Source organism: Salmo salar, chromosome ssa28 (genome assembly GCF_905237065.1).
Source record: "Salmo salar chromosome ssa28, Ssal_v3.1, whole genome shotgun sequence".
NCBI lineage: Eukaryota > Metazoa > Chordata > Actinopteri > Salmoniformes > Salmonidae > Salmo > Salmo salar.
In genome coordinates this window covers 3,032,346-3,055,356 of record NC_059469.1, presented here as the reverse complement: position 1 = coordinate 3,055,356, position 23,011 = coordinate 3,032,346, and the positions used below count along the sequence as shown (strand labels likewise).

General features: G+C 44.4%; 1 protein-coding gene across 35 annotated transcripts in view; it reads left to right on the top strand.

The window, feature by feature from the left end:
* The window catches only part of LOC106589326 (transcription factor 7-like 2), a 100,727-nt gene extending 77,993 nt beyond the window's left edge, over positions 1–22,734 (top strand). For 3 of the 35 annotated variants that reach the window (XM_014179145.2, XM_014179134.2, XM_014179159.2), the window contains 10 exons: positions 2,686–2,818; positions 6,874–6,976; positions 8,340–8,426; positions 12,956–13,093; positions 13,235–13,421; positions 13,747–13,854; positions 14,447–14,510; positions 15,264–15,314; positions 16,718–16,790; positions 20,451–22,734. In XM_014179145.2, the coding sequence (XP_014034620.2) occupies positions 2,686–2,818; positions 6,874–6,976; positions 8,340–8,426; positions 12,956–13,093; positions 13,235–13,421; positions 13,747–13,854; positions 14,447–14,510; positions 15,264–15,314; positions 16,718–16,790; positions 20,451–20,913 (1,407 nt within the window). In that variant the 3' untranslated portion in view covers positions 20,914–22,734. Of the gene's footprint in view, positions 1–2,685; positions 2,819–6,873; positions 6,977–8,339; positions 8,427–12,955; positions 13,094–13,234; positions 13,422–13,746; positions 13,855–14,446; positions 14,511–15,263; positions 15,315–16,717; positions 16,791–17,313; positions 17,388–18,007; positions 18,069–20,450 lie in introns of those variants that run through there. The other 32 variants (XM_014179149.2, XM_014179144.2, XM_045710118.1 and 29 more) reach the window with 28 other exon arrangements.
* Positions 22,735–23,011: the final 277 nt, after the last annotated feature.

The window sequence follows — 23,011 nt, the reverse complement described above, 5'->3', positions numbered from 1 at the left end:
TGTAGAGGTGTGTGTGTGAGTCAACTTGACCCAAATGGAAGCTGCACAAAATGTTTCACTCTCACACCCCTCTCGCTGCATTGAGGCATTCTCCAGTTGTTTTAGAATAACTGCACTGAAAAAAAAACATTAGAAATACTTCAGAATACATTTATTATTTCGTCTTGATACAGACTAGCCTTCTCTGTAAGGCAGCAAACCTCCATTGCTGATGAGTGTTTCTCTCTATGGGTGACATTACACCTCCCTCTTTCCTCCCCCCTTCATGGGGTGGTTCTAATCCTCCCCTCAGTCACACAGAGAGAGGCTGGCCGCTACAGTAGCCAAACAGCAGTATTGTCCGCATGGCCCAGAAGCCATATAAACTGGAGCTCTTGCGTTGTCTATTATTTGCCTGGCTCTGCTCGGGGCTTCTGAAATGGAGGCCTGTTAGCCCCATGTAAATCCCTCTCTACATCTCTCAACATCTCTCTCTCTCTCTCTCTCTCTCTCTCTCTCTCTCTCTCTCTCTCACAGCTTCGCTCTCTCTATCATGCTCAGTCTCTCTCTCTCCCCCTTTCGCTGTCTGTCCTTCTCTCTCTGTCATCTCTTGCTGTCTCTCTCCCCCTTTCGCTGTCTGTCCTTCTCTCTGTCATCTCTTGCTGTCTCTCTCGCTGTCTCTCGCTCTTAATGCAGACTTGGTGGATGGGCATTTTAAACAGTCTCTCAATGGAGACAAAATAACTAATTTAAATGGCCTCTAAAGCCTTTCAGCAGAGGGAGAATTGACAACATTCTTTCACATCATTACTGAAGGGGGTAGAGGAGAGAAGGCCGTTTGGGGCAGCCAGTGCTTTTTGCTCAATGGCTACCTCGTCAGCTGTGTTTGGCAGCTGTCATATCCCCATCTTTCTTTATCCCTCTGTTCAAGATTTTTAGATTAGATATGGGGACTGTGGGGAAGATACATGTTGATTTGTGTCTTGTATTCATTTTAACGAGTCGTGTACCACAACCAACCCCCCTCCCCCCCTTCTTCTCTCACTCTCTTTCCTCCCTCTCTCCTCTCGCTCTCCAGTTTTTTGAGCTCAGGGCTGTGAATGAGTCCCCAGAGTCTCTCCATGTTTCCCAGTAGTTCTACTGGGTTCATTAATCTTTCATTGGGACCATGCGGTGTGGAATGCCACCCCTCTCCCCCCCTCTCTCTCTCGCCTGGCGCTACCCTTCCCCCTCCTCTCTCCTCTCTACCCCTCTCACAGCTCCACTGGAAGGGAACTTTACCCACTCCAGCCTGGTACAGTTCAGTTCAGACCAATCTGGTTGTCAGTTACACAGAAATGTTTCTCATAAATTGCTCACAGTTGGTTCAGCCTGTGGAGATGATGGATTTTCAGCATTAAGCTCTGCACACGTGTCTTGCCTAGGGCCCTCAGCTTTGCATTTGTATAGTTAAATGAGCATAGAGTCCATACATTATCCCTCCCTCCCTCTCCCACTTTAATGCATTTCAAAGTCTATTGGAAAATTGCCACAGCCAGGTTTTGGGTTGGTGCCTCGCCATGGTTAGGGCTGCTAATGAGTGTGTTTGGACTGCAAGAGTGCAAATTGAACTTGTGAAGGGAACATTACCCACACCCCCATTGCTCCTACTCCCCCCCTCTCTCTACACATACACACACCAGCTAGATCACGCTCCTTTTCCCCAGCACACATCAGCCATGTTACCACAAGCCTGATTAGTGATGCCTCTTTGACTGCCGAGGGACAGAATATGAGTTGAAGAGCAAGACCAGCTCACTGCCAGTGGTTTAAACCAGAACACTAATCTGGTTTGTGTGTGTGTGTGTGTGTGTGTGTGTGTGTGTGTGTGTGTGTGTGTGTGTGTGTGTGTGTGTGTGTGTGTGTGTGTGTGTGTGTGTGTGTGTGTGTGTGTGTGTGTGTGTGTGTGTGTGTGTGTGTGTGCGCGCGCGCGCGCCTGGAGAAGGGGGCTGAGCTCTGGTTAACATGGCCCATGGCGGAGCACCCCTCAGCTTAACTGTAATCTTTGGGTAATTGAAAAAGGGGCCTGGGCCACTTAGGAGCACAAAGAGAAGATTACATAGCTAAAACTAATTTGGCAAAAATGTAGAAATGGATTTTCTCCCCTCTTTTATTACAATGCCCCCCTATCCTCTTTACCTCCCCTCCTCCTCTAGCCCTCTCCAAAACCAGACCCTGGGGGGACAGAGAGGGGAGGGGTAGAGGGGTGTATAGCAGAGGGAGGAGAGGGAATCAGTAGGGTGAAGCACTAAGTGAGGGGTTGGATGGTAGAGGATTGCTGACTGTTGTTATAATGGGTGTGGATTTTACACATTTGGTGGTTTGCACATGATCGATCTACCCCCAGTAAGAGGCCCCCTTGTCATGCAGCCCCAGTCCAAAACTAAAATGACAGCCCTGCGTCTGAGATAGCATTACTGAGTCGCGGAGTGTCACCGCAAAAGCGTTCTTAATTACCAAGCACACTATTTTCACTCTGCTCTGGCGGTTTGGCGCTCCGAGGGGGTTGATCATTTGATGGCTCACAATTTTCTAGAGCTTTCTGAGCCATGTTGTAACTCTACTGCAGGCGCCTGCCATCTCTACCCCTAACCCAAATATTAATACTCTTCTTTTGTTTTATTTTCTCCCCCTCTCCCCTCCTCCTCTCTCTCCCTCTTTTTATAGTCTAATAAAGTCCCAGTGGTACAGCACCCTCACCACGTGCACCCGCTCACGCCTCTGATCACCTACAGCAATGAGCACTTCACACCAGGCAACCCCCCTCCGCACCTACAGGGAGACGTGGACCCCAAAACAGGTAAGACAGAGAACATACACACTACACTACACTACATTGATGCCCCGTTGGGGAATGATAAAAATGGTTGGGAAATGGTTAACACTCCAGCCACCTTTCCAAAGACACACAGTCCTCAAATCCAAATAGTGATATTCCAGCGACTAACATACAATAGCCACGAGATCTTCTCCCAAGGTCAACAAAAGAGAAAAAAAAGATGTTTATTTTAAATTCCTCAAATGAACACAGAAGAATTCTCATTGTTGTCCACATACAAAGGCTACCACTGCTGCCTATGCAACCACACACACACACACACACAAATATAGTTTTATTTATGGAAGATATAGCCCTTACAAAGCACAGCATTGCAGGGCCTTCTTTCTCTGACCAGGTGTGTGGTATTTGAGGGCAGACAACAGTCAGGGCTACTCAGACAGAAAGCTTCTCTCTCCTTATGGCTGTGCTATTGTGTCTCTGGTCCTGCAGAAGTAAGCCTGTTGATTTGGCTCTGGCAGGGAGGGGAGGGTCACTATTTCCTCTCTCCTCTGACACTACAGGAGGAGGTGGGTGTGTGTAACTTCACATGCTTGAATGCTTCTCTCCCACACACACACAAACACACACACCATAGCATGTGCCCCATCCGTCTGACTGAATTTAAATGTAGCATTCCTTCATGTTAAATGTCCATCAGCAATAAACATTTTGACCTAGTAGGTCAACTCACTTTCAATATGTTGTACATAATATTGAGGTAATGTTGAATGGCTTTGAAGGGTCTCTGGTTGTTTTGTTAGGGTTTTGAGGTAATAATGGTCTCTTATTATGATTTTCCTCACAAAAGGGTGATAATGACCCAGCTGCTGTTTAATGTGCCAGTTAATGGTCTGCTTAATTGAGCTTAGTGTTTAATTAATTAACAAGCTATATTAAGACTTCAGCACTGGATGGCAATGGAGAGCAACGTTACCCTCCTCAGCTACAAATGTGTAATTTTTTATTTGATTTATTTAACGAGACAAGTTGGTTAAGAACAAATTCTTCTTTACGGTGAGGGAAAAAAGTATTTGATCCCTGTTGATTTTGTATGTTTGCCCACTGACAAAGAAATGATCAGTCTATAATTTTAATGGTAGGTTTATTTCAACAGTGAGAGACAGAATAACAACAAAAAAATCCAGAAAAACGCATGTCCATAATGGTATAAATTGATTTGCATTTTAATGAGCGAAATAAGTATTTGACCCCCTCTCAATCAGAAAGATTTCTGGCTCCCAGGTGTCTTTTATAAAGGTAACGAGCTGAGATTAGGAGCATACTCTTAAAGGGAGTGCTCCTAATCTCAGCTTGTTACCTGTATAAAAGACACCTGTCCACAGAAGCAATCAATCAATCAAATTCCAAACTCTCCACCATGGCCAAGACCAAAGAGCTCTCCAAGGATGTCAGGGACAAGATTGTAGACCTACACAAGGCTGGAATGGGCTACAAGACCATCGCCAAGCAGCTTGGTGAGAAGGTGACAACAGTTGGTGCGATTATTCGCAAATGGAAGAAACACAAAAGAACTGTCAATCTCCCTCGTGGAGTTGCAATGATCATGAGAACGGTGAGGAATCAGCCCAGAACTACACGGGAGGATCTTGTCAATGATCTCAAGGCAGCTGGGACCATAGTCACCAAGAAAACAATTGGTAACACACTACGCCGTGAAGGACTGAAATCCTGCAGCATCCGCAAGGTCCCCCTTCTCAAGAAAGCACATATACATGCCCGTCTGAAGTTTGCCAATGAACATCTGAATGATTCAGAGGACAACTGGGTGAAAGTGTTGTGGTCAGATGAGACCAAAATGGAGCTCTTTGGCATCAACTCAACTCGCCATGTTTGGAGGAGGAGGAATGCTGCCTATGACCCCAAGAACATCATCCCCACTGTCAAACATGGAGGTGGAAACATGCTTTGGGGGTGTTTTTCTGCTAAGGGCACAGGACAACTTCACCGCATCAAAGGGACGATGGACGGGGCCATGTACCGTCAAATCTTGGGTAAGAACCTCCTTCCCTCAGCCAGGGCATTGAAAATGGGTCGTGGGTGGGTATTCCAGCATGACAATAACCCAAAACACACGGCAGACCTTAATCCCATAGAAAATCTGTGGAGGGAGCTGAAGGTTCGAGTTGCCAAATGTCAGCCTCGAAACCTTAATGACTTGGAGAAGATCTGCGAAGAGGAGTGGGACAAAATCCCTCCTGAGATGTGTGCAAACCTGGTGGCCAACTACAAGAAACATCTGACCTCTGTGATTGCCAACAAGGGTTTTGCCACCAAGTACTAAGTCATGTTTTGCAGAGGGGTCAAATACTTTCCCTCATTAAAATGCAAATCAATTTATAACATTTTTGACATGTGTTTTTCTGGATTTTTTTGTTGTTATTCTGTCTCTCACTGTTGAAATAAACCTACCATTAAAATTATAGACTGATCATTTCTTTGTCAGTTGGCAAATGTACAAAATCAGCAGGGGATCAAATACTTTTTTTCCTCACTGTACAATGACGACCTGCCCCGGCCAAACCCTAACCCGGACGACGCTGTGCCAATTGTGCGCCACCCTATGGGACTCCCAATCACGGCCGGTTGTGAGACAGCCTGAAAACGAACCAGGGTCTGTAGTGACACCTCTAGCACTTGGATGCAATGCCTTAGACCGCTGCGCCACTCTGGAACCCTTAACGATCTATAACTTTTTATAAAAATTGTTCTCAATTAGTTCGGCATCAGTTTTTAGAGACAAACCCCAGTGAGGGTGTGTCTACTTCTTGGATGCACAAAATGTTCCTTAGGCACCTGTCACTGAACAATGTCTATGAAAACCTTCCCATGGGGCCGATTTTCAAATACCTGGCTTGGCCCTGTGGCTTTGGGTATGACACACACCAGCAACACACCGGCTGTGGACGGATTCATGGGGCCAGGGTTAGTTCTGCAGTACTCTTCATCTGGGTCCACTGTGGCCATATTGGCACCAGCCAAACAAAAACTGCTCCACAGCTGCACTGATATGCAGGCCAGGCAGGACCACTGTGAAAGAATGCACCAGAGCAAATAAAAGTCCCTCCGCTGTGCTGTCTGCCAGTGGAACTCAAACACTTCCTTGTCATGTTTTAACGCTCAACACCAGAAAAATGGAAAAGCCATAATTTTCTCGCTTTCGCCATTCCTCCTTTTTTTTATGACAGACCTTTGGAGGCCTAGTGTTTTGGGTGGCTTGTCTGCGTGTTTTATTTGCCTGTCAGCTGCCACAGTAAGTGATTGCGACATTGGCAAATGTGTGATTGTTTCGCAGTGCCCTCTGTAGGACATCTCTGCCACTGTGCATCAGATGGGAAAACAACATCATTTCTGTCTCTGTTAAAAACGTTAGGAGGAATAGGATGAACTAATTCTGGTTAAAAGAAGCTGGAAACCAAGGGCCCCTATTTATAAGACCTAGTTTACAATGTCATAAGCATGTCATAGATGTTATCGAAAGTCATAAATCAAATCGCATTCTATTGGTCACATACACATATTTAGCAGATGTTATTGCGGGTGTAGCGAAATGCTTGTAAGAGCCTATGTCAGATAAAGACAGCTAAGCAAATACAACACTGTAGTGTCACCCAGTATATTAGCTATGAAACAAGCTGGCCATTAATAACTTGCAGAGACTGTTTATAACATCCCTTCATTCATGCTTATGACAGTAAGAGAACTTGTTGGGTTTATATGAAGTCAAACCCTGTTTATCCCCCCTCTTTCTCTCAACACGTTATGACACCGTACCGCCAGACTCAAACAGCTTTGATCAGGACGTGTGATTTAGCACTGTGTACATGTGAGCGCAACCGCTCTTCCTCCTCCTCCTCTCCACCCACCCAGCTTCCTGTGATGTCGACTCTGTTCATTATGAAACTCACAAAGGAGGAATTTAACACTGACTGATGTTTCGGGGTCCATCCCTCTCTCCCTCTTTATTTGTCCCTCTACCCTTGCTCTCTCTACCTTTTCTCTCTCTTTCTCTCCAGGAATTCCAAGGCCTCCACAACACCCAGACATATCTCCCTATTACCCTCTATCGCCTGGCTCTGTAGGGCAGCTCCCCCATCCGCTAGGCTGGTTAGTACCACAGTAAGCAACATTTTATTATCCTCTTTCTCCACTGTCATCAAGCATGTTTTTTATTGCTCTACAGCTACAATGTTTATAACTATGTCTAGATGTAGATCTATTTAGTGGTTTGGATCATTAAGTATATCGTTACGGTATAAAATCAGCATCCCTAATGTAGATGATGCAATTTAGCAATAAGGCCCGAGGAGGTGTGGTATATGGCCAAAATATCACGGCTAACAGCGGTTCTTATTCACGACGCAACGCCGAGTGCCTGGATACAGCCCTTAGCCGTGGTATATTGGCCATATATCACAAACCCCTGAGGTGCCTTATTGCTATTATAAACTGGTTACCAATGTAATTAGAGTATTAAAAAGAAATGCTGTCATACCCATGGTATATATACCACGGCTATCAGCCAATCAGCATTCAGGGATAGAACCACCCAGGTTATAATGTCAAATGGTTCTCCGTCAGAGGCAATGTCAAATGGTTTTGTTGGGTTTTCTAAGAGCTTGATTTCTGTATTTTCCTGACTGGTAACATCATAAGCAGAGCACATAGGGAAAGCTCGGTATCCACTTATCTCAAACTGGGCCTTCTCAGTTTTGATCAAGCACTGATTTGACTCCTGGCTGACCACTGTCTCCAGTTTATGCATTCTGGCAATGGACCAACTACTGGGCCTCAGAAGCACACTGCGGCTTCCTAACCCCCCCCCCTTTGCTCCAGCCCCAACTTGCTTCTTTGTGGCAAATGCATTTTTGCATTTCTCTGTATTGTCCAATTAGATTAATGAACCGTGATTGCCCGTATTTTACCCACAATTCCACACGGGGGCTCTCCCCTGGTAACTCTTGTCAACACTTGTTAATATGACAAAAGGCTACAAATTAAGCTCTGTTAATTTAATGTTTTCTCACCGCGATGTAAATACCGGAAGAGGCCCCGAGCGCAGCCACGGCACCCTTTGATTTGCTGCACTTTATTTTGGTATAAATTTACATTCATTATTGTTTGTCTTTGGATGTGTAGACCTCAATTAGCGTGATGGCTCCATTAAAGAGTCCCGCGCTTCGTCTTTAATTATCACAACAAAACACCTAGTTCCAGCTCGGGGAGGAAGGGGCTCCCTCTCCGTCGACACCGAGCGAAGGGTTATGAAATTTAATTAGCCATTCCTATCAAATTTGTGGTATTCAAATTGTTCGGAGTTTGCCTCTCCTTTGATCCGCACTCTGCAATCCCCTAGATTTTAGTCCTGATCAAATGAGAATAAAGAGACCTGCGATCGGGGGGAGAGGGCTTTACCTCCTCTCCTTCCATCAACCGTTTCTTTACCTCCCTCTCTTCCCTTTGTTCTTTTTCCTTCTCCTAGGCAAGGTCAACCTGTTTACCCAATCACAACAGGGGGTTTTAGACACCCCTACCCGACTGCACTCACTGTCAATGCATCCATGCAAAGGTGAGTTGAGCTTTGGGAGATACACACACACACACACACACACACACACACACACACACACATATAGGAGGAGGCCATGACGCGGGTGCACACACAGGCGTCACACACAGTCTGCCTAAACTTCTCCCTTAAGGAGAATGCACACTCTCGTCTCCGTGCTCAAAAGGCCAATCCTCCAGTGTCCCCCACTATGTGTTGAAATATTAATTATATTTATCACTTTCTAATGAGGCCCCTGAAGAACATTTACCCTAGCTGCATGTCAGCCACATCTGTAATGAACGGGGCATGTCCTAGTTTTTAGCCACCAGACACATTGATAAATAAACATATAGACACGTAAATGGAGAGAATGATGTAGACTGGGGCTTGACACTTGGCTAATGCTTTGTTGGGTCCATTAGAGTCCAGCTCAAGAGGAGAGCTGTGGACTCAAGTGGACCCAGGGGGGCACATATGTTTGTTGTTGTTGTATAATGTGTTTAACTTGGCATGGCTCCCCCGGGGGCTGTGCTATAATTCTCTGCATTGTGTGGGAAGAGGGAAGAGTTAACTGTGGATGACAAGTACCTCATGATTTGTAGGTTCAGAGTCTTTTCGAAAACGACAACAACAAAAACAAACAATTCCATATGGCCGCCCCTCCCTTTCCCTTTTCCCCTGTCCCTCTCCCTGAGCCCAGAGCAGTATTCACAGGCATTTCATTGCAGGCAGCTGGAGAGTTTGGAACGGTGATGGTTTATAGTTTTGAGGAGAGGGGGGAGAGGCAGAGGCCTAGGGAGTATGGGGAACAGGCCAAACTTCAGTTTAATTACGTGCTGATTGGAAAAGCAGCTCCTGAGAGTCGACTGTTCAGACCTCTGTGACGTTGATGGATAAGTGTGAGCAAGGGAGGAAAGGAGAGAGAATGCAAAAGAAGGGAAGAAGAGAGAGGGAGGCCTCGAATGGGGTATGGAAAGGTTAATGTTGTGAAATAGTACCTCACACCCTCAGAACTTTGACATTGAACACGTGTGCACTCGGGTTACTTATCCCCACCCTCTCTCTCTCTCTCTCTCTCTCGCTCTCTCTCGCTCTCTCTCGCTCTCTCTCTCGCTCTCTCTCTCGCTCTCTCTCTCTCTCTCTCGCTCTCTCTCTCGCTCTCTCTCTTCTCTCTCTCTCTCTCTCTCTCTCTCTCTCTCTCTCTCTCTCTCTCTCTCTCTCTCTCTCTCTCTCTCTCTCTCTCTCTCTCTCTCTCTCTCTCCCTCACACACACACATACATGCACACACACTCTGACATGACCTCTTGGAACACTCCTTTTAATTAAAAGGAGAAAAGCAGATTGACCTCACACTTTCTGTTAAAAAGAGAGGCTAGGTGAGCCAATAGCTCTTCGTTTGTTATTTTTCTTGGTTAGCCTTACGTTGAAACTATATACCTTCACGTGTATTCTTCATTAATGCACATTACCTACATACTTAGGTTGATAGTTTCTATCATTGATGGTCACCCCTTGATCCAGACTCCGTTGTGGCTTTAGGAACAGACCCAACCACCTTCACAGTTCAATGTAGCACAGCCTTGTTTTCCATATGTGGGTGTCATCTGTGTAGCAGGGTTAAGATGGGGCTAATTTCTCCTCTCTATCCCTATTGGGTCCCTCTTCCACTCCTAGCAACCCCCCTGAAGCAGACCTTGCCCCCCCTCCCCATCCTAGCCCTGGTTGCCCTGCTCTCAGGTACAGGCAGGGTGCGTCTGGTGTCTGGTAGAGCACAGGCAGCCAGACTAACCAGGACCTGGCAGCATCTAGTGGACCTGTGTTTTAAGTGACAGCTAATTCACCCCTAATGACGGCCTCTACATTGTGATCATCTTATTTCCAGCAAGGCTAATTGAATCTACTGGATGGGGGATTGGCTGGGCTGTGGGGCTGGGGAGAGCTAATGCGTTCTGATGAGCCCTAATTGAATTAGCATAGCTGAATAGGTGGAGGTCTCCATCTCTCTGGAGAAAGGGGCTTTAGCATGTCCTTGTTATAACTTCCACTGGGGAATTGACAAAAAAAAAAGATGTCCGATTGGGTTGTCAACGGCGTAGAGAAATGGCACAGAGTGGAAAGGTTTGGATAATTGTGTATATGACAGGGTTTCGGAAGCAAAAAACATTTTTTTTTGTTGAGAATTGTCTCTTGGCTTTAAAAGGGCTTTTCTTGCTTAAATATGGCACAAGACATCCAGTAGTTATAAAGTCCAGTCCATGTCTAATAACTACATTTAGATGTCCTGATCCTGTATTTTACTGGCTAGCCAGATCTTTACAAGAGAACTAGGTCTTCAGTACTATCCCCTAGTGCCACATACCGGCCCAATTAGGATGCAGAGAGCAAGTCTGGCTCTCGTACCTTGCACCCACTCAATGAGCACCTTACACCTAGGTCCTGTTAAAAAAATACATTTTCTGGAAGGGGGAAAAAAAGGCAGAGAGAGAGCAGAGTCAGTCGAACGGAGCAAATGAGAGACATTATTTTGATAATGGGATTGGAACCGTACAGGTCCATTATCTCTGGCGGGCCCTGTATGTGACAGGTGAGGAGAAGTGTAAACCCCTCGCCCCCCTGCCCAATGCCTGCGCTTTGATATGTTCCCCCCTCATCGCTGTCTCTCCCTTCCTCCCTCGCTACCCATCTTTTTTCCTGCGGAAGGGAAAGCACGCCGGCCGAGTTCGTTATCCTGTACATTAACCAGGCACAGGGGTACTTCCTCACATTGGCAATTAAATGGCACTGGCTGACACTGGGCCTGCGTTGCAGCCAATGACCCACCCCCCATCCTTGCCTTTCAGATTGAGACATAGGAGCCTGGGGGTTGGCTAAATTGGTCCAAGGCGCTGTTCTGTTCTGTGCTGATGAGGCAAGATGATGATGCCCCCGCACATCAAAGGGATGGCCGTCATGTTTAAACCATAACCTGGGCCGCGCGGTGGCAGCTGGGGCGAGGGAGGGGGAGTGTGGATGTGGTAAGGCGACAGGGAGCAGGAGGAGGAGGAGTGTAGAGAAGGAAGAAGAGAAAAAAATTGGATGCTGGAACAGAGGAAACTTAACAAGAGCACCAAGAGAGAGAGAAAGAGTGAGAAGGAAGGAAAAAGAGAGAAAGAGGAAGAGAGAGAGTAGAGGAAGTGTGGCAGGCTAATGATGAGTGATCCGCAGCCACTGCCACGGTCGCCTCAGCAGATGACATGGCGCAAACACAAACGTGTCAATGATGAAGGGAAGAGAGAAGAGCAGTGGAGGAGAGGAGAGAGCAAGAGAGGGAGGAGGGAGGGAACACTCCCCAGAGATCGCCTGCAACAGAAACGAGTTGTTCCTGGCGAGTTTATGCTCATCATTATATTCTGGCTCCGAGCCATGCAGCCAGACATAGCCAGATAATGAGCTGTTAAAAAAAATATATAGAATATTCCTCCTTTTTTGCCCTTCTTCATCCTCCACTCTTTTTCTATGATTTGTGAACGGTCATGCATAGCTGAGATATATACTGTGCACACACAGACACACTCATACAAATAATCTTACACACACACACACACACACACACACACACACACACACACACACACACAGCTCCATAGATGCGGGTTATTGCCCTCAATCACTGTAGCTGTGGGAGATGATAAAATGATTCTACCAGTATAATGAAGATGTAGAGAGGGGGAGATAAAGAATGATAACACCATTAATAATTCTGATCTAGCATGAGGACAGATAGAATAGGCCTAGACCTAACACAGTGATGCGCAGAAAAAGGTGCCTTGCCAATGGTTAAATATAAAGTGGTGCACTGGGACTGGGATTTGACATCAGCTCACACAACGGATTGGCACAAGACTCCATAGACTTGTAGTTTGTCACATTGTAAAGTGGGGCAAGACATCCTGGGACCTGTATTTGTCATCCACAGTCCGGAGAGAGGGGTGGCAGCACTAAACACTGAATTCACCTTGGAGGAAAGGGGAGCCAAGTCACTATTTTGTCTCGGTTATAGAAGCAAGTGAGGATTTTATAGAATCCATTACAAGGACTCATGTAGTTGAAGTGTCTGTATGGACCATTTTGGCTTGTCAAAGATAAACCTTCAGTGCAATGGCTGCCCTGTCTTTCTATTTAACACTCTTCCCACTCCGACACAAAAACAGCTCTCTTTTTAAAATGAATATACTATATGAAATATGACTCATTATGATGTGTAGCGTGTGTTTGCTGTGTAACAGTTTCGATGTGATTGTGAGATCTACATTCTGTGATACTTATGGGCCGAATCCTTTCTTGATAGACTTGTGCGAAACTCAAGCGTTTGTGTTAAGTCATGCATTGGACGTCAATGAGAGATTTGCGTGAAAATCGGACTTTCATGCTCGGACCTCAAGGTAGGATTCGGCCCTGTATATATGCACATCTGTATGAATGTCGAGTGAGCATATTCTGTCTCTGTTTGTGTCTAATATGTTTCCATCTTCCATTTCACACGTGTCCACTCTGACGATTTACACAGTTTTCTGTCCTCCAGGTTCCCTCACCACATGGTCCCCCCTCACCACAGTTTGCACCAGACCGGCATCCCCCACCCTGCCATCGTCACGCCCAACGTCAAGCAGGAGTCCTCCCACAGCGACATAGGCCTCAACAGCTCGTGAGTACACACACCTGGTTGTTTTCACCATTGTAAACTAAACAGCAGTGTAGTCAAACTTGGCACTGGTATTGTTGTTCAAAATTCTACCATTACAATAATCTGTTTAATACCAATTCTGGGTATTTGCCAACCATACAGTACTATACTGTACACACTCCACAGGAAACACCAGGACTCGAAAAAGGAGGATGAGAAGAAGAAGCAGCCCCACATAAAGAAGCCGCTGAACGCCTTTATGCTCTACATGAAGGAGATGAGGGCCAAGGTGGTGGCCGAGTGCACGTTGAAAGAGAGCGCCGCCATCAACCAGATCCTGGGACGAAGGGTGAGAGAGAGACAGCACAACTATACAGAGGCTCACTCACTATACAGATACAGCTTGGTCACTCCCTGTACAAGGGACTATGAATGAGGGAAGATATCCATCCACCGCACACACTGTGGTTTAGTTGACTATAGGCCTGCTACTGGGTCTGGGAGACAAAGGCAACCTGTCTTATTTTGTCTCTACCTCTCACAGCTCTTGGCTGAACACGTTCATATTTACTGTTGACAATTATAGTCTTCTCGCCTTGCACTCATCTCTTTGTATTTTGTCCTGTCCCTCTCTCTTCCCCTCCCTCTCTCTTTTTCTGTGTGTCTGTCTGTAGTGGCACGCCCTAACACGAGAGGAGCAGGCGAAATACTACGAGCTGGCCCGGAAAGAGCGACAGCTTCACATGCAGCTCTACCCCGGCTGGTCAGCACGAGATAACTATGTAAGTTTTTAAGTTTTCAACATGTACATCCTGTACTTCTCCCCTCACAAGGACATGTGCCTGGGATGAGTGTTCTTACTGTTCTGTCTGAGCTGAGAGCTCACCTCGCTAGCAATGCCTGCTGTCTGTTTCCCTAAGTACCTTAGTCGATGGAATCGCCAATATACTTTACAGTAGACATGTTGGGCTATTTAAACAGGGTCTAAAAGCCCTGAAATGCTGATGCTGAAGGAAGTTTCTCTCCCAGCGTTGGTGTGTCCAGCAGTACAGGTTGACCAGTGAAACTCTGACTCCTCTCAGCCTGCCCAAAGCATTGTGCACAAATCTGACTCCCTCACTACAAACCAACAAAGCCTATATATAAAATGCAGCAAAATAAAAGATGGGAAAAAAGTACAAAAAGTGAGAAGGGAAAATTCTGTTATGGCCTGCAGTGGCAGTTAAAACCAGCGGGCAGAGAAAGAGAGAGAGAGAGAGAGAGAGAGAATGAATGAATAAATAAATAAACAAAAATATGGGCCCCGTTTTTATTTCATGTCTCGGGTCTTCTGCAATATAATAACTAAGGTTCCTGTCTATTTCTCTTCTTTTGGCGGGTAACCAACAGGGCAAAAAGAAGAAGAGAAAAAGGGATAAGCAGCCAGGAGAGGGCAATGGTAAGTGAGCGCCAATTACCTCCTATTAGAGGAGCCCCATCATGTGTCAGGACTGTGTGACATCTCACAAGATAAAAGTCTAGCCCGTTTTTTTTTTCTTTTTGTGTTGTTGTGCCTGGCTCGTTTTTTTGTACATAGTTATGCTACCCAATGCAATATTTAAATGGTAGACTTGCTTGTTCGCCCCCTCCTTCCATTCCCCATCCCCTCCCCTAGCGTTCCCCAGCTAATAACATTGAATATGCATGACACCCCCCCCACCAGCCTCATCCCTCCTCCTCACCCCCGCCAACATCACCCCTCTCCACTTTGCCCCCCCAGCATTTATGATACTGTGATATGTGTTTTGAGAATGTGAAATTTAAGCGTTGTGAGAGCCATTAACTTTGCCAGTGTTGTGTGTGTCTGTGTGTTATAATGCCTGTGCCCTGCAGATAGACTGTGCTTGTGTGTGTGTCTGTGTGTGTGCGTGTTTGTGGGTGCATGTGTGTGTGTGTGTGTGTGTGTGTAACTTGGGCTGCCCCTGCTTGTCTGCATGCATGCACACAAACAAACAAAAATCACCCACTTCTTGAAATTAAGGAGGTTTGCTAATTCTATTATTTCTTCATTTTATATTCTTATTATTCACATTCTTCTGATAATCCATATTGTGAGTTGAGAAGGAGAAATGCGGCATATTAAACTGTATTTTACGCTCGTTTACGTGACGGATCCCCTCTTGAAGGCCTCTCTATCTGTTCTTTTTTTCAGAACACAGAGAATATTTTCCAAACCCTTGCCTTTCACTCCCTCCGATTACAGGTGCTAATGTCATTTTGAGTCTTAAATTACTAACTTGTTTTTTTTTCTCTTTTTGTTTATCATGTATTTATCTATCTATGTATGTGATTTATATTCTATTTAAAGTAATTTTACTAAGCTAAATACAATATTTTGAAGGATGTTATTGGCTTTGTTTGCTGCTTTCTTTCTTAAAATGTTGCTTATGCTTATTTATTTGACCATTTTATTTATTATACTAGCAAAAGTCTGTTTTATTTGATATACTTACACATTTATTTAATGATGCTTCTATGTTAAAGTATTTAATTCCAGAACAATCTTCCCCATTTGGCCAAATCAATATGTAGTATATATTTCTAGCAGTGACTGTAAAAGTTAAAGAATCTTAATGTTGAGTTATGACCCAGAGATTTGATATCAGTCAGGGTAAACCTCCTTAATCTATTTGCTTCAGTAGCTGCACCTGTTCCTTTCCCTGGGCCAGCATGAGTTGGGCCTATTCCCTTTCTATGCTGTCTCTGCTCAAACTAAGGCCTGTATTCAAACAACTCACCACAGGATTCCTCCTTTGACCCAAGTGTAAACTTTGCTGTACATTTTATTATTAAGCCATTATGGCTGCGTTTACACAGGTAGCCCAATTCTGATATTTTATTTTCCACTAATTGGTTTTTGACCACATCAGATTTTTTCACATTTTCAGAGCTGATCTGATTGGTCAAAAGACAAATTAGTGGGGGGGATCTGAATTGGGCTGCCTGTGTAGAGCCTATGGTAGAGTTCTAGAAGATTACACAACAAATTGTTTGTTGACAGGTCAAGGTAAAGGAAAACTTTGTGTCAGGTGTTTGAATTCAGGTCTAAGTAGACGTGCCCTTGCTGCATTCAATAGGGTTCAACCCTTTAATGCTTTCCCTGGCAGGGACTAACCCAAACCTTCCCTTATTTTAACAGTCTGATACTGCTGCCTCTTCCTACCTACCACCTATACCCTCTCCTTTTCGAATATGCTGATAAAAAGATAACTATGAATGGCACTTAGCAGAAATGTAATCAGGTCTGCATTATTTCCCCCATCGTATTCTCCACCTTAAACAAATACGTATTATCTTTTTATTCGCTTTTTTTTACTTGATCCTTGCACATTTATGCATTTGTTTACTTTTTGCCTGTGGTTTGATTTGACTAATGTCTGAAACACTAACCGTGTCTTCTGACAGTCCTTTTCTATAAAGGCATACTGCACAATTACTTGCATCTTTTTAATTAGGGGGGGAAATAAGATAAATATGCCACGATTTCGAGACTCGCAGCCTCACTGGTTTACGATTTTTCTCCTTTATTTTTCTCCTCTTTCTCTTCCCCCCTTTTTGGTTTTTCTTCCTCCTCTCTGCTGGCTTCCCTCCCTGTTGTGGCATCAGACCTGAGCGCTCCTAAGAAGTGTCGAGCGCGCTTTGGGCTCGATCAGCAGAATAACTGGTGTGGCCCGTGCAGGTGTGTATGGTGTGTGTGGCATGAACGCCGGGGCCAGGTGACGGCTGTTCTCTGAGCTGGGACTTCCTCCTTCCCTCCCCGACTCCCTCTCTCCTTCCTTCGCCAGGCTTTCGCCACCTCCCAATTCTTCCTCCAACCCAGCCCTGCCAGTTTGGCCTGCCTCTATCCACTAGTTTTATTGGTGTTTGGGAACAGGGTTAACAGGGTATGTGTCAATGTGTGTGCGTGTGTTTGTCTGAGTGGTGTTTGTATATAACTCTAGATTCTCAACATATAGATGTGGGGTTGGGCGGGTCCTATAGGGTTTATTCTCTTTAGGAATTAGCCACAATGAGGGGCAGGACTCATCAGATGGTAGACTGGGTCTGAGGGGAGTTGGAGACGTGATGGCCTGGTCTGTATGGAGGAAGTCCTAGTGTTGACAGCCCAAATCTAAGCCCTGCCTACATGTGTTGTCTGTCCAATGACGTGTCCATTTTCTGTGTTTTTGTATTGTTTGTGTGTCTACCTCTTTGGCTAACAGATGCAAATACCCCAAAGAAGTGTCGTGCCTTGTTCGGGCTTGACCAGCTGAGTTTATGGTGCAAACCATGCAGGTATACCCCTGTAGTATCTATGGGAGGACAACCGTATAGACAACCACTTCCTTCTCTTACGTCTTCTCAAGACATCCCTCGAAAATATATGTATTGTTTTCTTCAATGTGTTAATTGATGGCCTTCTTTTATCTGTTCCTTTTCCTGATTGCGGATTTTTTTGCTATAGCTTCTCTAAGCAAGTCATTTTACTTATTTTCTTTGAAAACTAGAAGCCCAGTGGCAGAAAATGGATTTACTAGCGTTGTTATTTGTACACTACCTCGGCGATAACAATAACATTGTAAAGTAAGGTCCCGGTTGCAACATTGTAAACAATCACATTTAGGAGACCTTTGGGTATTTTTGTTGTAATGTAATTTTTTAAAACACATTTATGGTTTCTGATACATTCTTGTGCCAAGTTGAAAGGTTGAAATCCATTTTCTATCCAGGCTGTATGTAAGTGCCTGACATCCTAACTGTCTTAAGTGTCTGTCTGAATTGGCCCTCTTGATAACCTTGTCATGCTAAGACTTGGCCCTGCTTCTCAGAGGGCACCAGAGTGACTTTCTTCTATGCCCTCTTCCTCCTCCTCCTCTTCTTCTTCCTCCAAACTCCTCTCTGATAACCCGTACTTAGTCCCTACATGTTGTCTTTCTGTTCTGACACAAGCAGTCTTTGAATTGGGAATATTTTCATGGTAGGTATTTGTTTCTGCTAAGTAATACCCCTCTCTGTGTCTGGCTTGCACTGTGTCCCCACCTCTACCCTGACCATTGTGACATGCCGTTTGGTACTGTGTATCACTGGTCAACCCAAGGCATGCGACCTATCAACACATTTCATTTTTGTCATTTTGTTTTCGATATTGATCTGGAGTTATTACACCGGAAAGATTTCTGCCGTTTTGTCATTGCCTCAAAGAAAACAGGATATTGAGTGATTTTACCGAGTCACTTTTCCCCTCACATTTTATGAGCTGTTATAAACGTTGAATTCATATGGCATTCAATTGAAGTCAACATCCAATTAAAGTAATCCACAAAGCTGTTCATACAGCTGAACTCTTATAGAAATGCTCCACACTCAGTTTCAACAGTAACAAGTACTTTTACTGTAGATTTTAATTAATACGTTGATCACATTGAGAAAGGGATGATATTCTCACAGTATTTCCTGATCTAGTCCATGAACGTAACGGGTAAATGATGAGCGAGGCAGCAACAGGGTGCCAGAGGGCCAGGCTTGGGAATAGCTAGGGATAATTCCTGCTTCGTTTAAGGAGCCGAGAGGTTAACAGACCTCACTGGGATCCATTTCCTGAAAGATGCATCTGGTGTAATTCCCCTGGAGACGGAGAAATCAATATGTTACACAGGCACATACTATCAATCGATATGTCTGTTAAAAAATGGATATTAGCTCATTTGTAGCAGTTTGACAGGCAGTTATCAGTTTAGCCTTGACAGAGGAAGAGACACAGCCTAGCACTGGCAGACTAATAGCATATTACGATGGTAGCTAACAGTCAATACCACACAATACTCATACAGGGTCTTTGACAGCCAAGCAGACAACTCAACCCAACTCCCTTTCCTTGCTTTTCAGTTGACATTTCCCTGTGGTTTACTCTTTCTTGTGTGTCCATGTTGTGTGCCTGTCCTCTTTGTGTAATTGTTCAGTCACAGAAGTGCTTGCCTTTTTTGTTCAGCATGCTATCAGTGTAAGGTATATGTGGCTGTCCAAATGTCTCCTTTTCTTTCCCCATTTCCCCACCTCTTTTTTCCACCTCTTTCTCTCTCACACACTGTTTGTACAGGCAGGTTATGACTTGACAAACAGGCCATACCTTGATTGAACAATAGAACAGAGATACTGACATTTCTCAAAGGCTAGCTGAACCAAAGCATCATTTCTTTCAGTCACTTCTGCCCTTCTCCTTCCCTCCCTCCCCACCTACAATTCGTACTGTTCAAATGTTCTTTCTCCTTCTTGCTCATTGTCCCTGTGAGCTAGCAACACAGTCTGAACCACAGTGTACTTGCCCTTCAGGCAAGCACAGTCCTTGTGATAAGGAGTTGTTGTAGAGGTCAGGGTAAGATGAGGTGGGCAGAGGCTCCCCCTCCCTCCCTCCCTTCCTCCACCCCAATTGAACATAGCACACACACAGCCATCTCAGATACAAACACACACACACACACACACACACACACACACGCTGCAGGCACGCCAGACAGGGGAGGGTCCAAACCCGAGCAGAAATGCAAACATGACGCCGTTACCCTTCTTACTCACACATATGTCTTAGGGGCAGGTGCAGCATAGTGTGGATCCCCCTGAACTCTTACCTCTGCATCCAAACTCTCCCCTCTAAGGAAAGGAGAGAGAGCGAGGTCAGGATAGTGGAGGGATGGGAGGAGAGAGGGAGGGAGGACTAGTATTTCAGAAGAGCAGGGTGATCCCTGGCGGTAGCTCTTCACCAGGGCCAGCTCTTTGTTTCAGTCAAGATCAGAAGTCTGTGAGGAAACGTTTGAGAAAAAAAGAAGCCCGCACACTGCTCTTGATAGTATCACTGCTCTTTAATAAGCTTTACCTATCGGCCTTAAGACCTTCATCAGAGCTTTTGTAAGATTAAAATACTTTTTAAAATAGAAGAAAGAAAAGGGAGCTGTTATAGATTTGCCATAAAAAACATTCTTCATCCTTCTTTATTCTTCATCCATTTCTCATCCATCATTTTCATCATCCTGCTGCCTCTCCTATTTCATTGTCCTGTCTGTCTGTTTGGTGTACTGTGTTGTACTGTATATGTCCTGGGAATCTGAGAAGGCCACTTGTAGCCTTAATCCTCAGCCAGGCTGTAGTGGTGGCAACCACTTAAATGCACCAGAAAACAACAATCAATTAAGGCACAGAAATAGGTTTTAGATTGAATCTTTAAGACACTGATGGTATGCATTATGCAAATAAAACAAGATGGTGCATTTAAGTTGACTGCTAAGGCTCAGCTATTGCCCAGCAGATTGCTGTCAGTTCTGGGATGTCATGCTAAAAAGCATCTTTCTCTGTCCCCCATCTCCAGGAGAAAAAAAAAGTGCATTCGCTACATCCAAGGTGAAGGCAGCTGTGCCAGTCCTCCCTCTTCGGACGGAAGCTTACTAGACTCCCCCCCATCCTCCCCCTCCTCGGTGGCCCCCTCCCCCTCCTCGAAAGAGTCCAAACCTCAGACTGAACAAATGCAACCTCTCTCACTGACTATGAAACCGGCCCACCAGCCTCTCCACCACCCGCACCTCCTGGCTGGGCATCCTCCTCCGCCATCTTTGGTTCTGCTGGAAAACTCTGCTGCTGCAGCGGGTAAAATGCCTGGCGCAGCCCACAACGGAGCCCATGACCACGGCAATGTCTCGTCCTCGCGGCAACCGGGCTCCTCAGGCGCCTCCCTGGCCAGGCCCTTGGCAGCATCGCTGTGTCATTCCCACTCGCTACACCCCAACTCCACGGCCCCTCAGCCTCTGTCGCTCGTGACCAAGTCTATAGAGTAGCCCCCCCTCCTTATTCACTCCTGTCCTTCCTTCCTATTTTTCTAGCTCTGCACACCTCTATTCGGGCCCTCTTTCTTTTCTATCTTTTTGTCTATTTCTGTGCCATAAGGCTTTGAAAATTAGTTATTGTTTTATCAAAGTTCATTGGTCAATATTTGACCCATCATTATCAAAAAATATATATAATTATTATAATGAATGAATAATACAAAGAGCTGTAGAGTATAGCTTTGGGAATCTGCCAACATTTTCTTAACTTTTTTTTCATTCTTTTTTATTTTGTAGTGTTAAACAGTGCAACAGAAAATTGTTATGTAGTTCCACTTAAACATGTTTAAATGACAGATATAAAAAGCTAGGTTAGATGATTATTCAATGAGCCCTTTTCTTGAAAGAGTTGGTTCTCCTTCATTATTTGTATTAAATACGAGCTTGCGAACCAATCATTTGACACCCGTACAAACCCTGGAGGGCATGAGGATCGTGGAGACACCTCTCTTACTGAGGAACAACTTTAATTGTGATGTTACTTGTTCTTCTTTAAATGTACAGAAATATTGGTGTGTGTGTGGGGGGGTATTGTTTTAATGTGCATTGTTCCATTACATTGTCCTTTTTGTTGTTGTTTACCTTTGGGGGTGGAGTCAGGTGGGGGTGGTTGGACTTGGAGGGGAGACAGGGGGAGGGCTATTGGGGTGGGTGGGGGGGTTGCGGTATTCAATACAAAATGTCACAACGCTAGGACCAGTAGTATTTATTGCTTTAGAGATTGCTTGTTGTATCTTGTATGTTGTCCCTTTTTAAATATTTTCTTTTCTTAATACATTGTATAAATATTTTTTCTTAACGTAAGCAACTTATATATAAAATGATCCATTTTTACAAGGAGGTTTTAAAGGTAAATCTTTTTGTTGTTGTTGACAACCTGGATTCCACCCAATGTACTGTGTAGATTTCACGAACAGAGGTATGCACAACTTCATTTCAAGAAATGCGTCTATAAGCCATTTTACAAAAGAAGAAAAGAAACTTGAAACAACAAGGGACAGTGGGTACCGTGTCTTCAGTAGTTTGGGAAAGTGTCAAAGCCCTTCTTTTTTATTGCACAGTCTCATCTCTACCAGACTGTAGATTTGTGTACAGATTTTCCGTGCCAAATTTTGTGATAATTTTCTCTCCCCCCTCTAACCACGCTGTAGGGTTTTTCTGTTGTTGATTGTTTTTTGTTTTTTAAAACCATACTTTGCTGTGACGTTACATAGATTGCTATGTATGTAGTATAAATGTTGCTATAACAAATGTGTTTGGTAGCAGATTGTCAAATATTACAATTTAAACTGATTAAAAAGACGGACATCATACTGTATAAACCCACAAGGGCCAAATTATGTATATTAGGAGGTTCATAAAAAACTATGAAATAACTACAAAAAAATACACAAACTGCCACTTTTAAGTACACAGCTACATATAGGTAGATAGAAAAAATAGGCATGTTGATGTTGCAAGAGGCTGTAAAAAAAGCTACAAGAGAATCATCCACTCGGTACCATTGTAGTTGACATGACGCGACTGTAACCTGTCGATTTCTTCTCTGGTTTATTAAGATGCTAATGATGAATAGTTTGAATGTTTCCTTAACGGCTGTGATGTTCCTGTTCTATTTTATGCTCTTATCTTTTGTTAAATTTTTTGTTTTTTTCCCTGTTATTTTAAATGGTTCCAAAACCATGTTTTTGTAATGAATAAATGTTTATGCTGTACAGTCTCTGTAGCATGCAGTTCTGTATTAATAAAAGCGACTTAGTATGTGCAGATAAATCTGTGTCTAACTTTTGTGATAGAATATGTGAGTGCAGCAACAAAATGAGAGGTCGCAGTAGTGTAAAGGCACAGCCGCAGGCATTAGGGGTGCTGAGGGTGCAGCAGCACCCCCTGAAAAATCGGAATAAAAATAATATTAATAAAATATTTTTTTAAATGACAACAAAAAAATTGTGCACTGGGCCTTTGTTAGTATTAGCGGACCAATATAGACGTATGTAGCTGGGCCATTTTTATTTGTTTTGCATGTCCGTTATGGCAAAAAAGGTAGTAT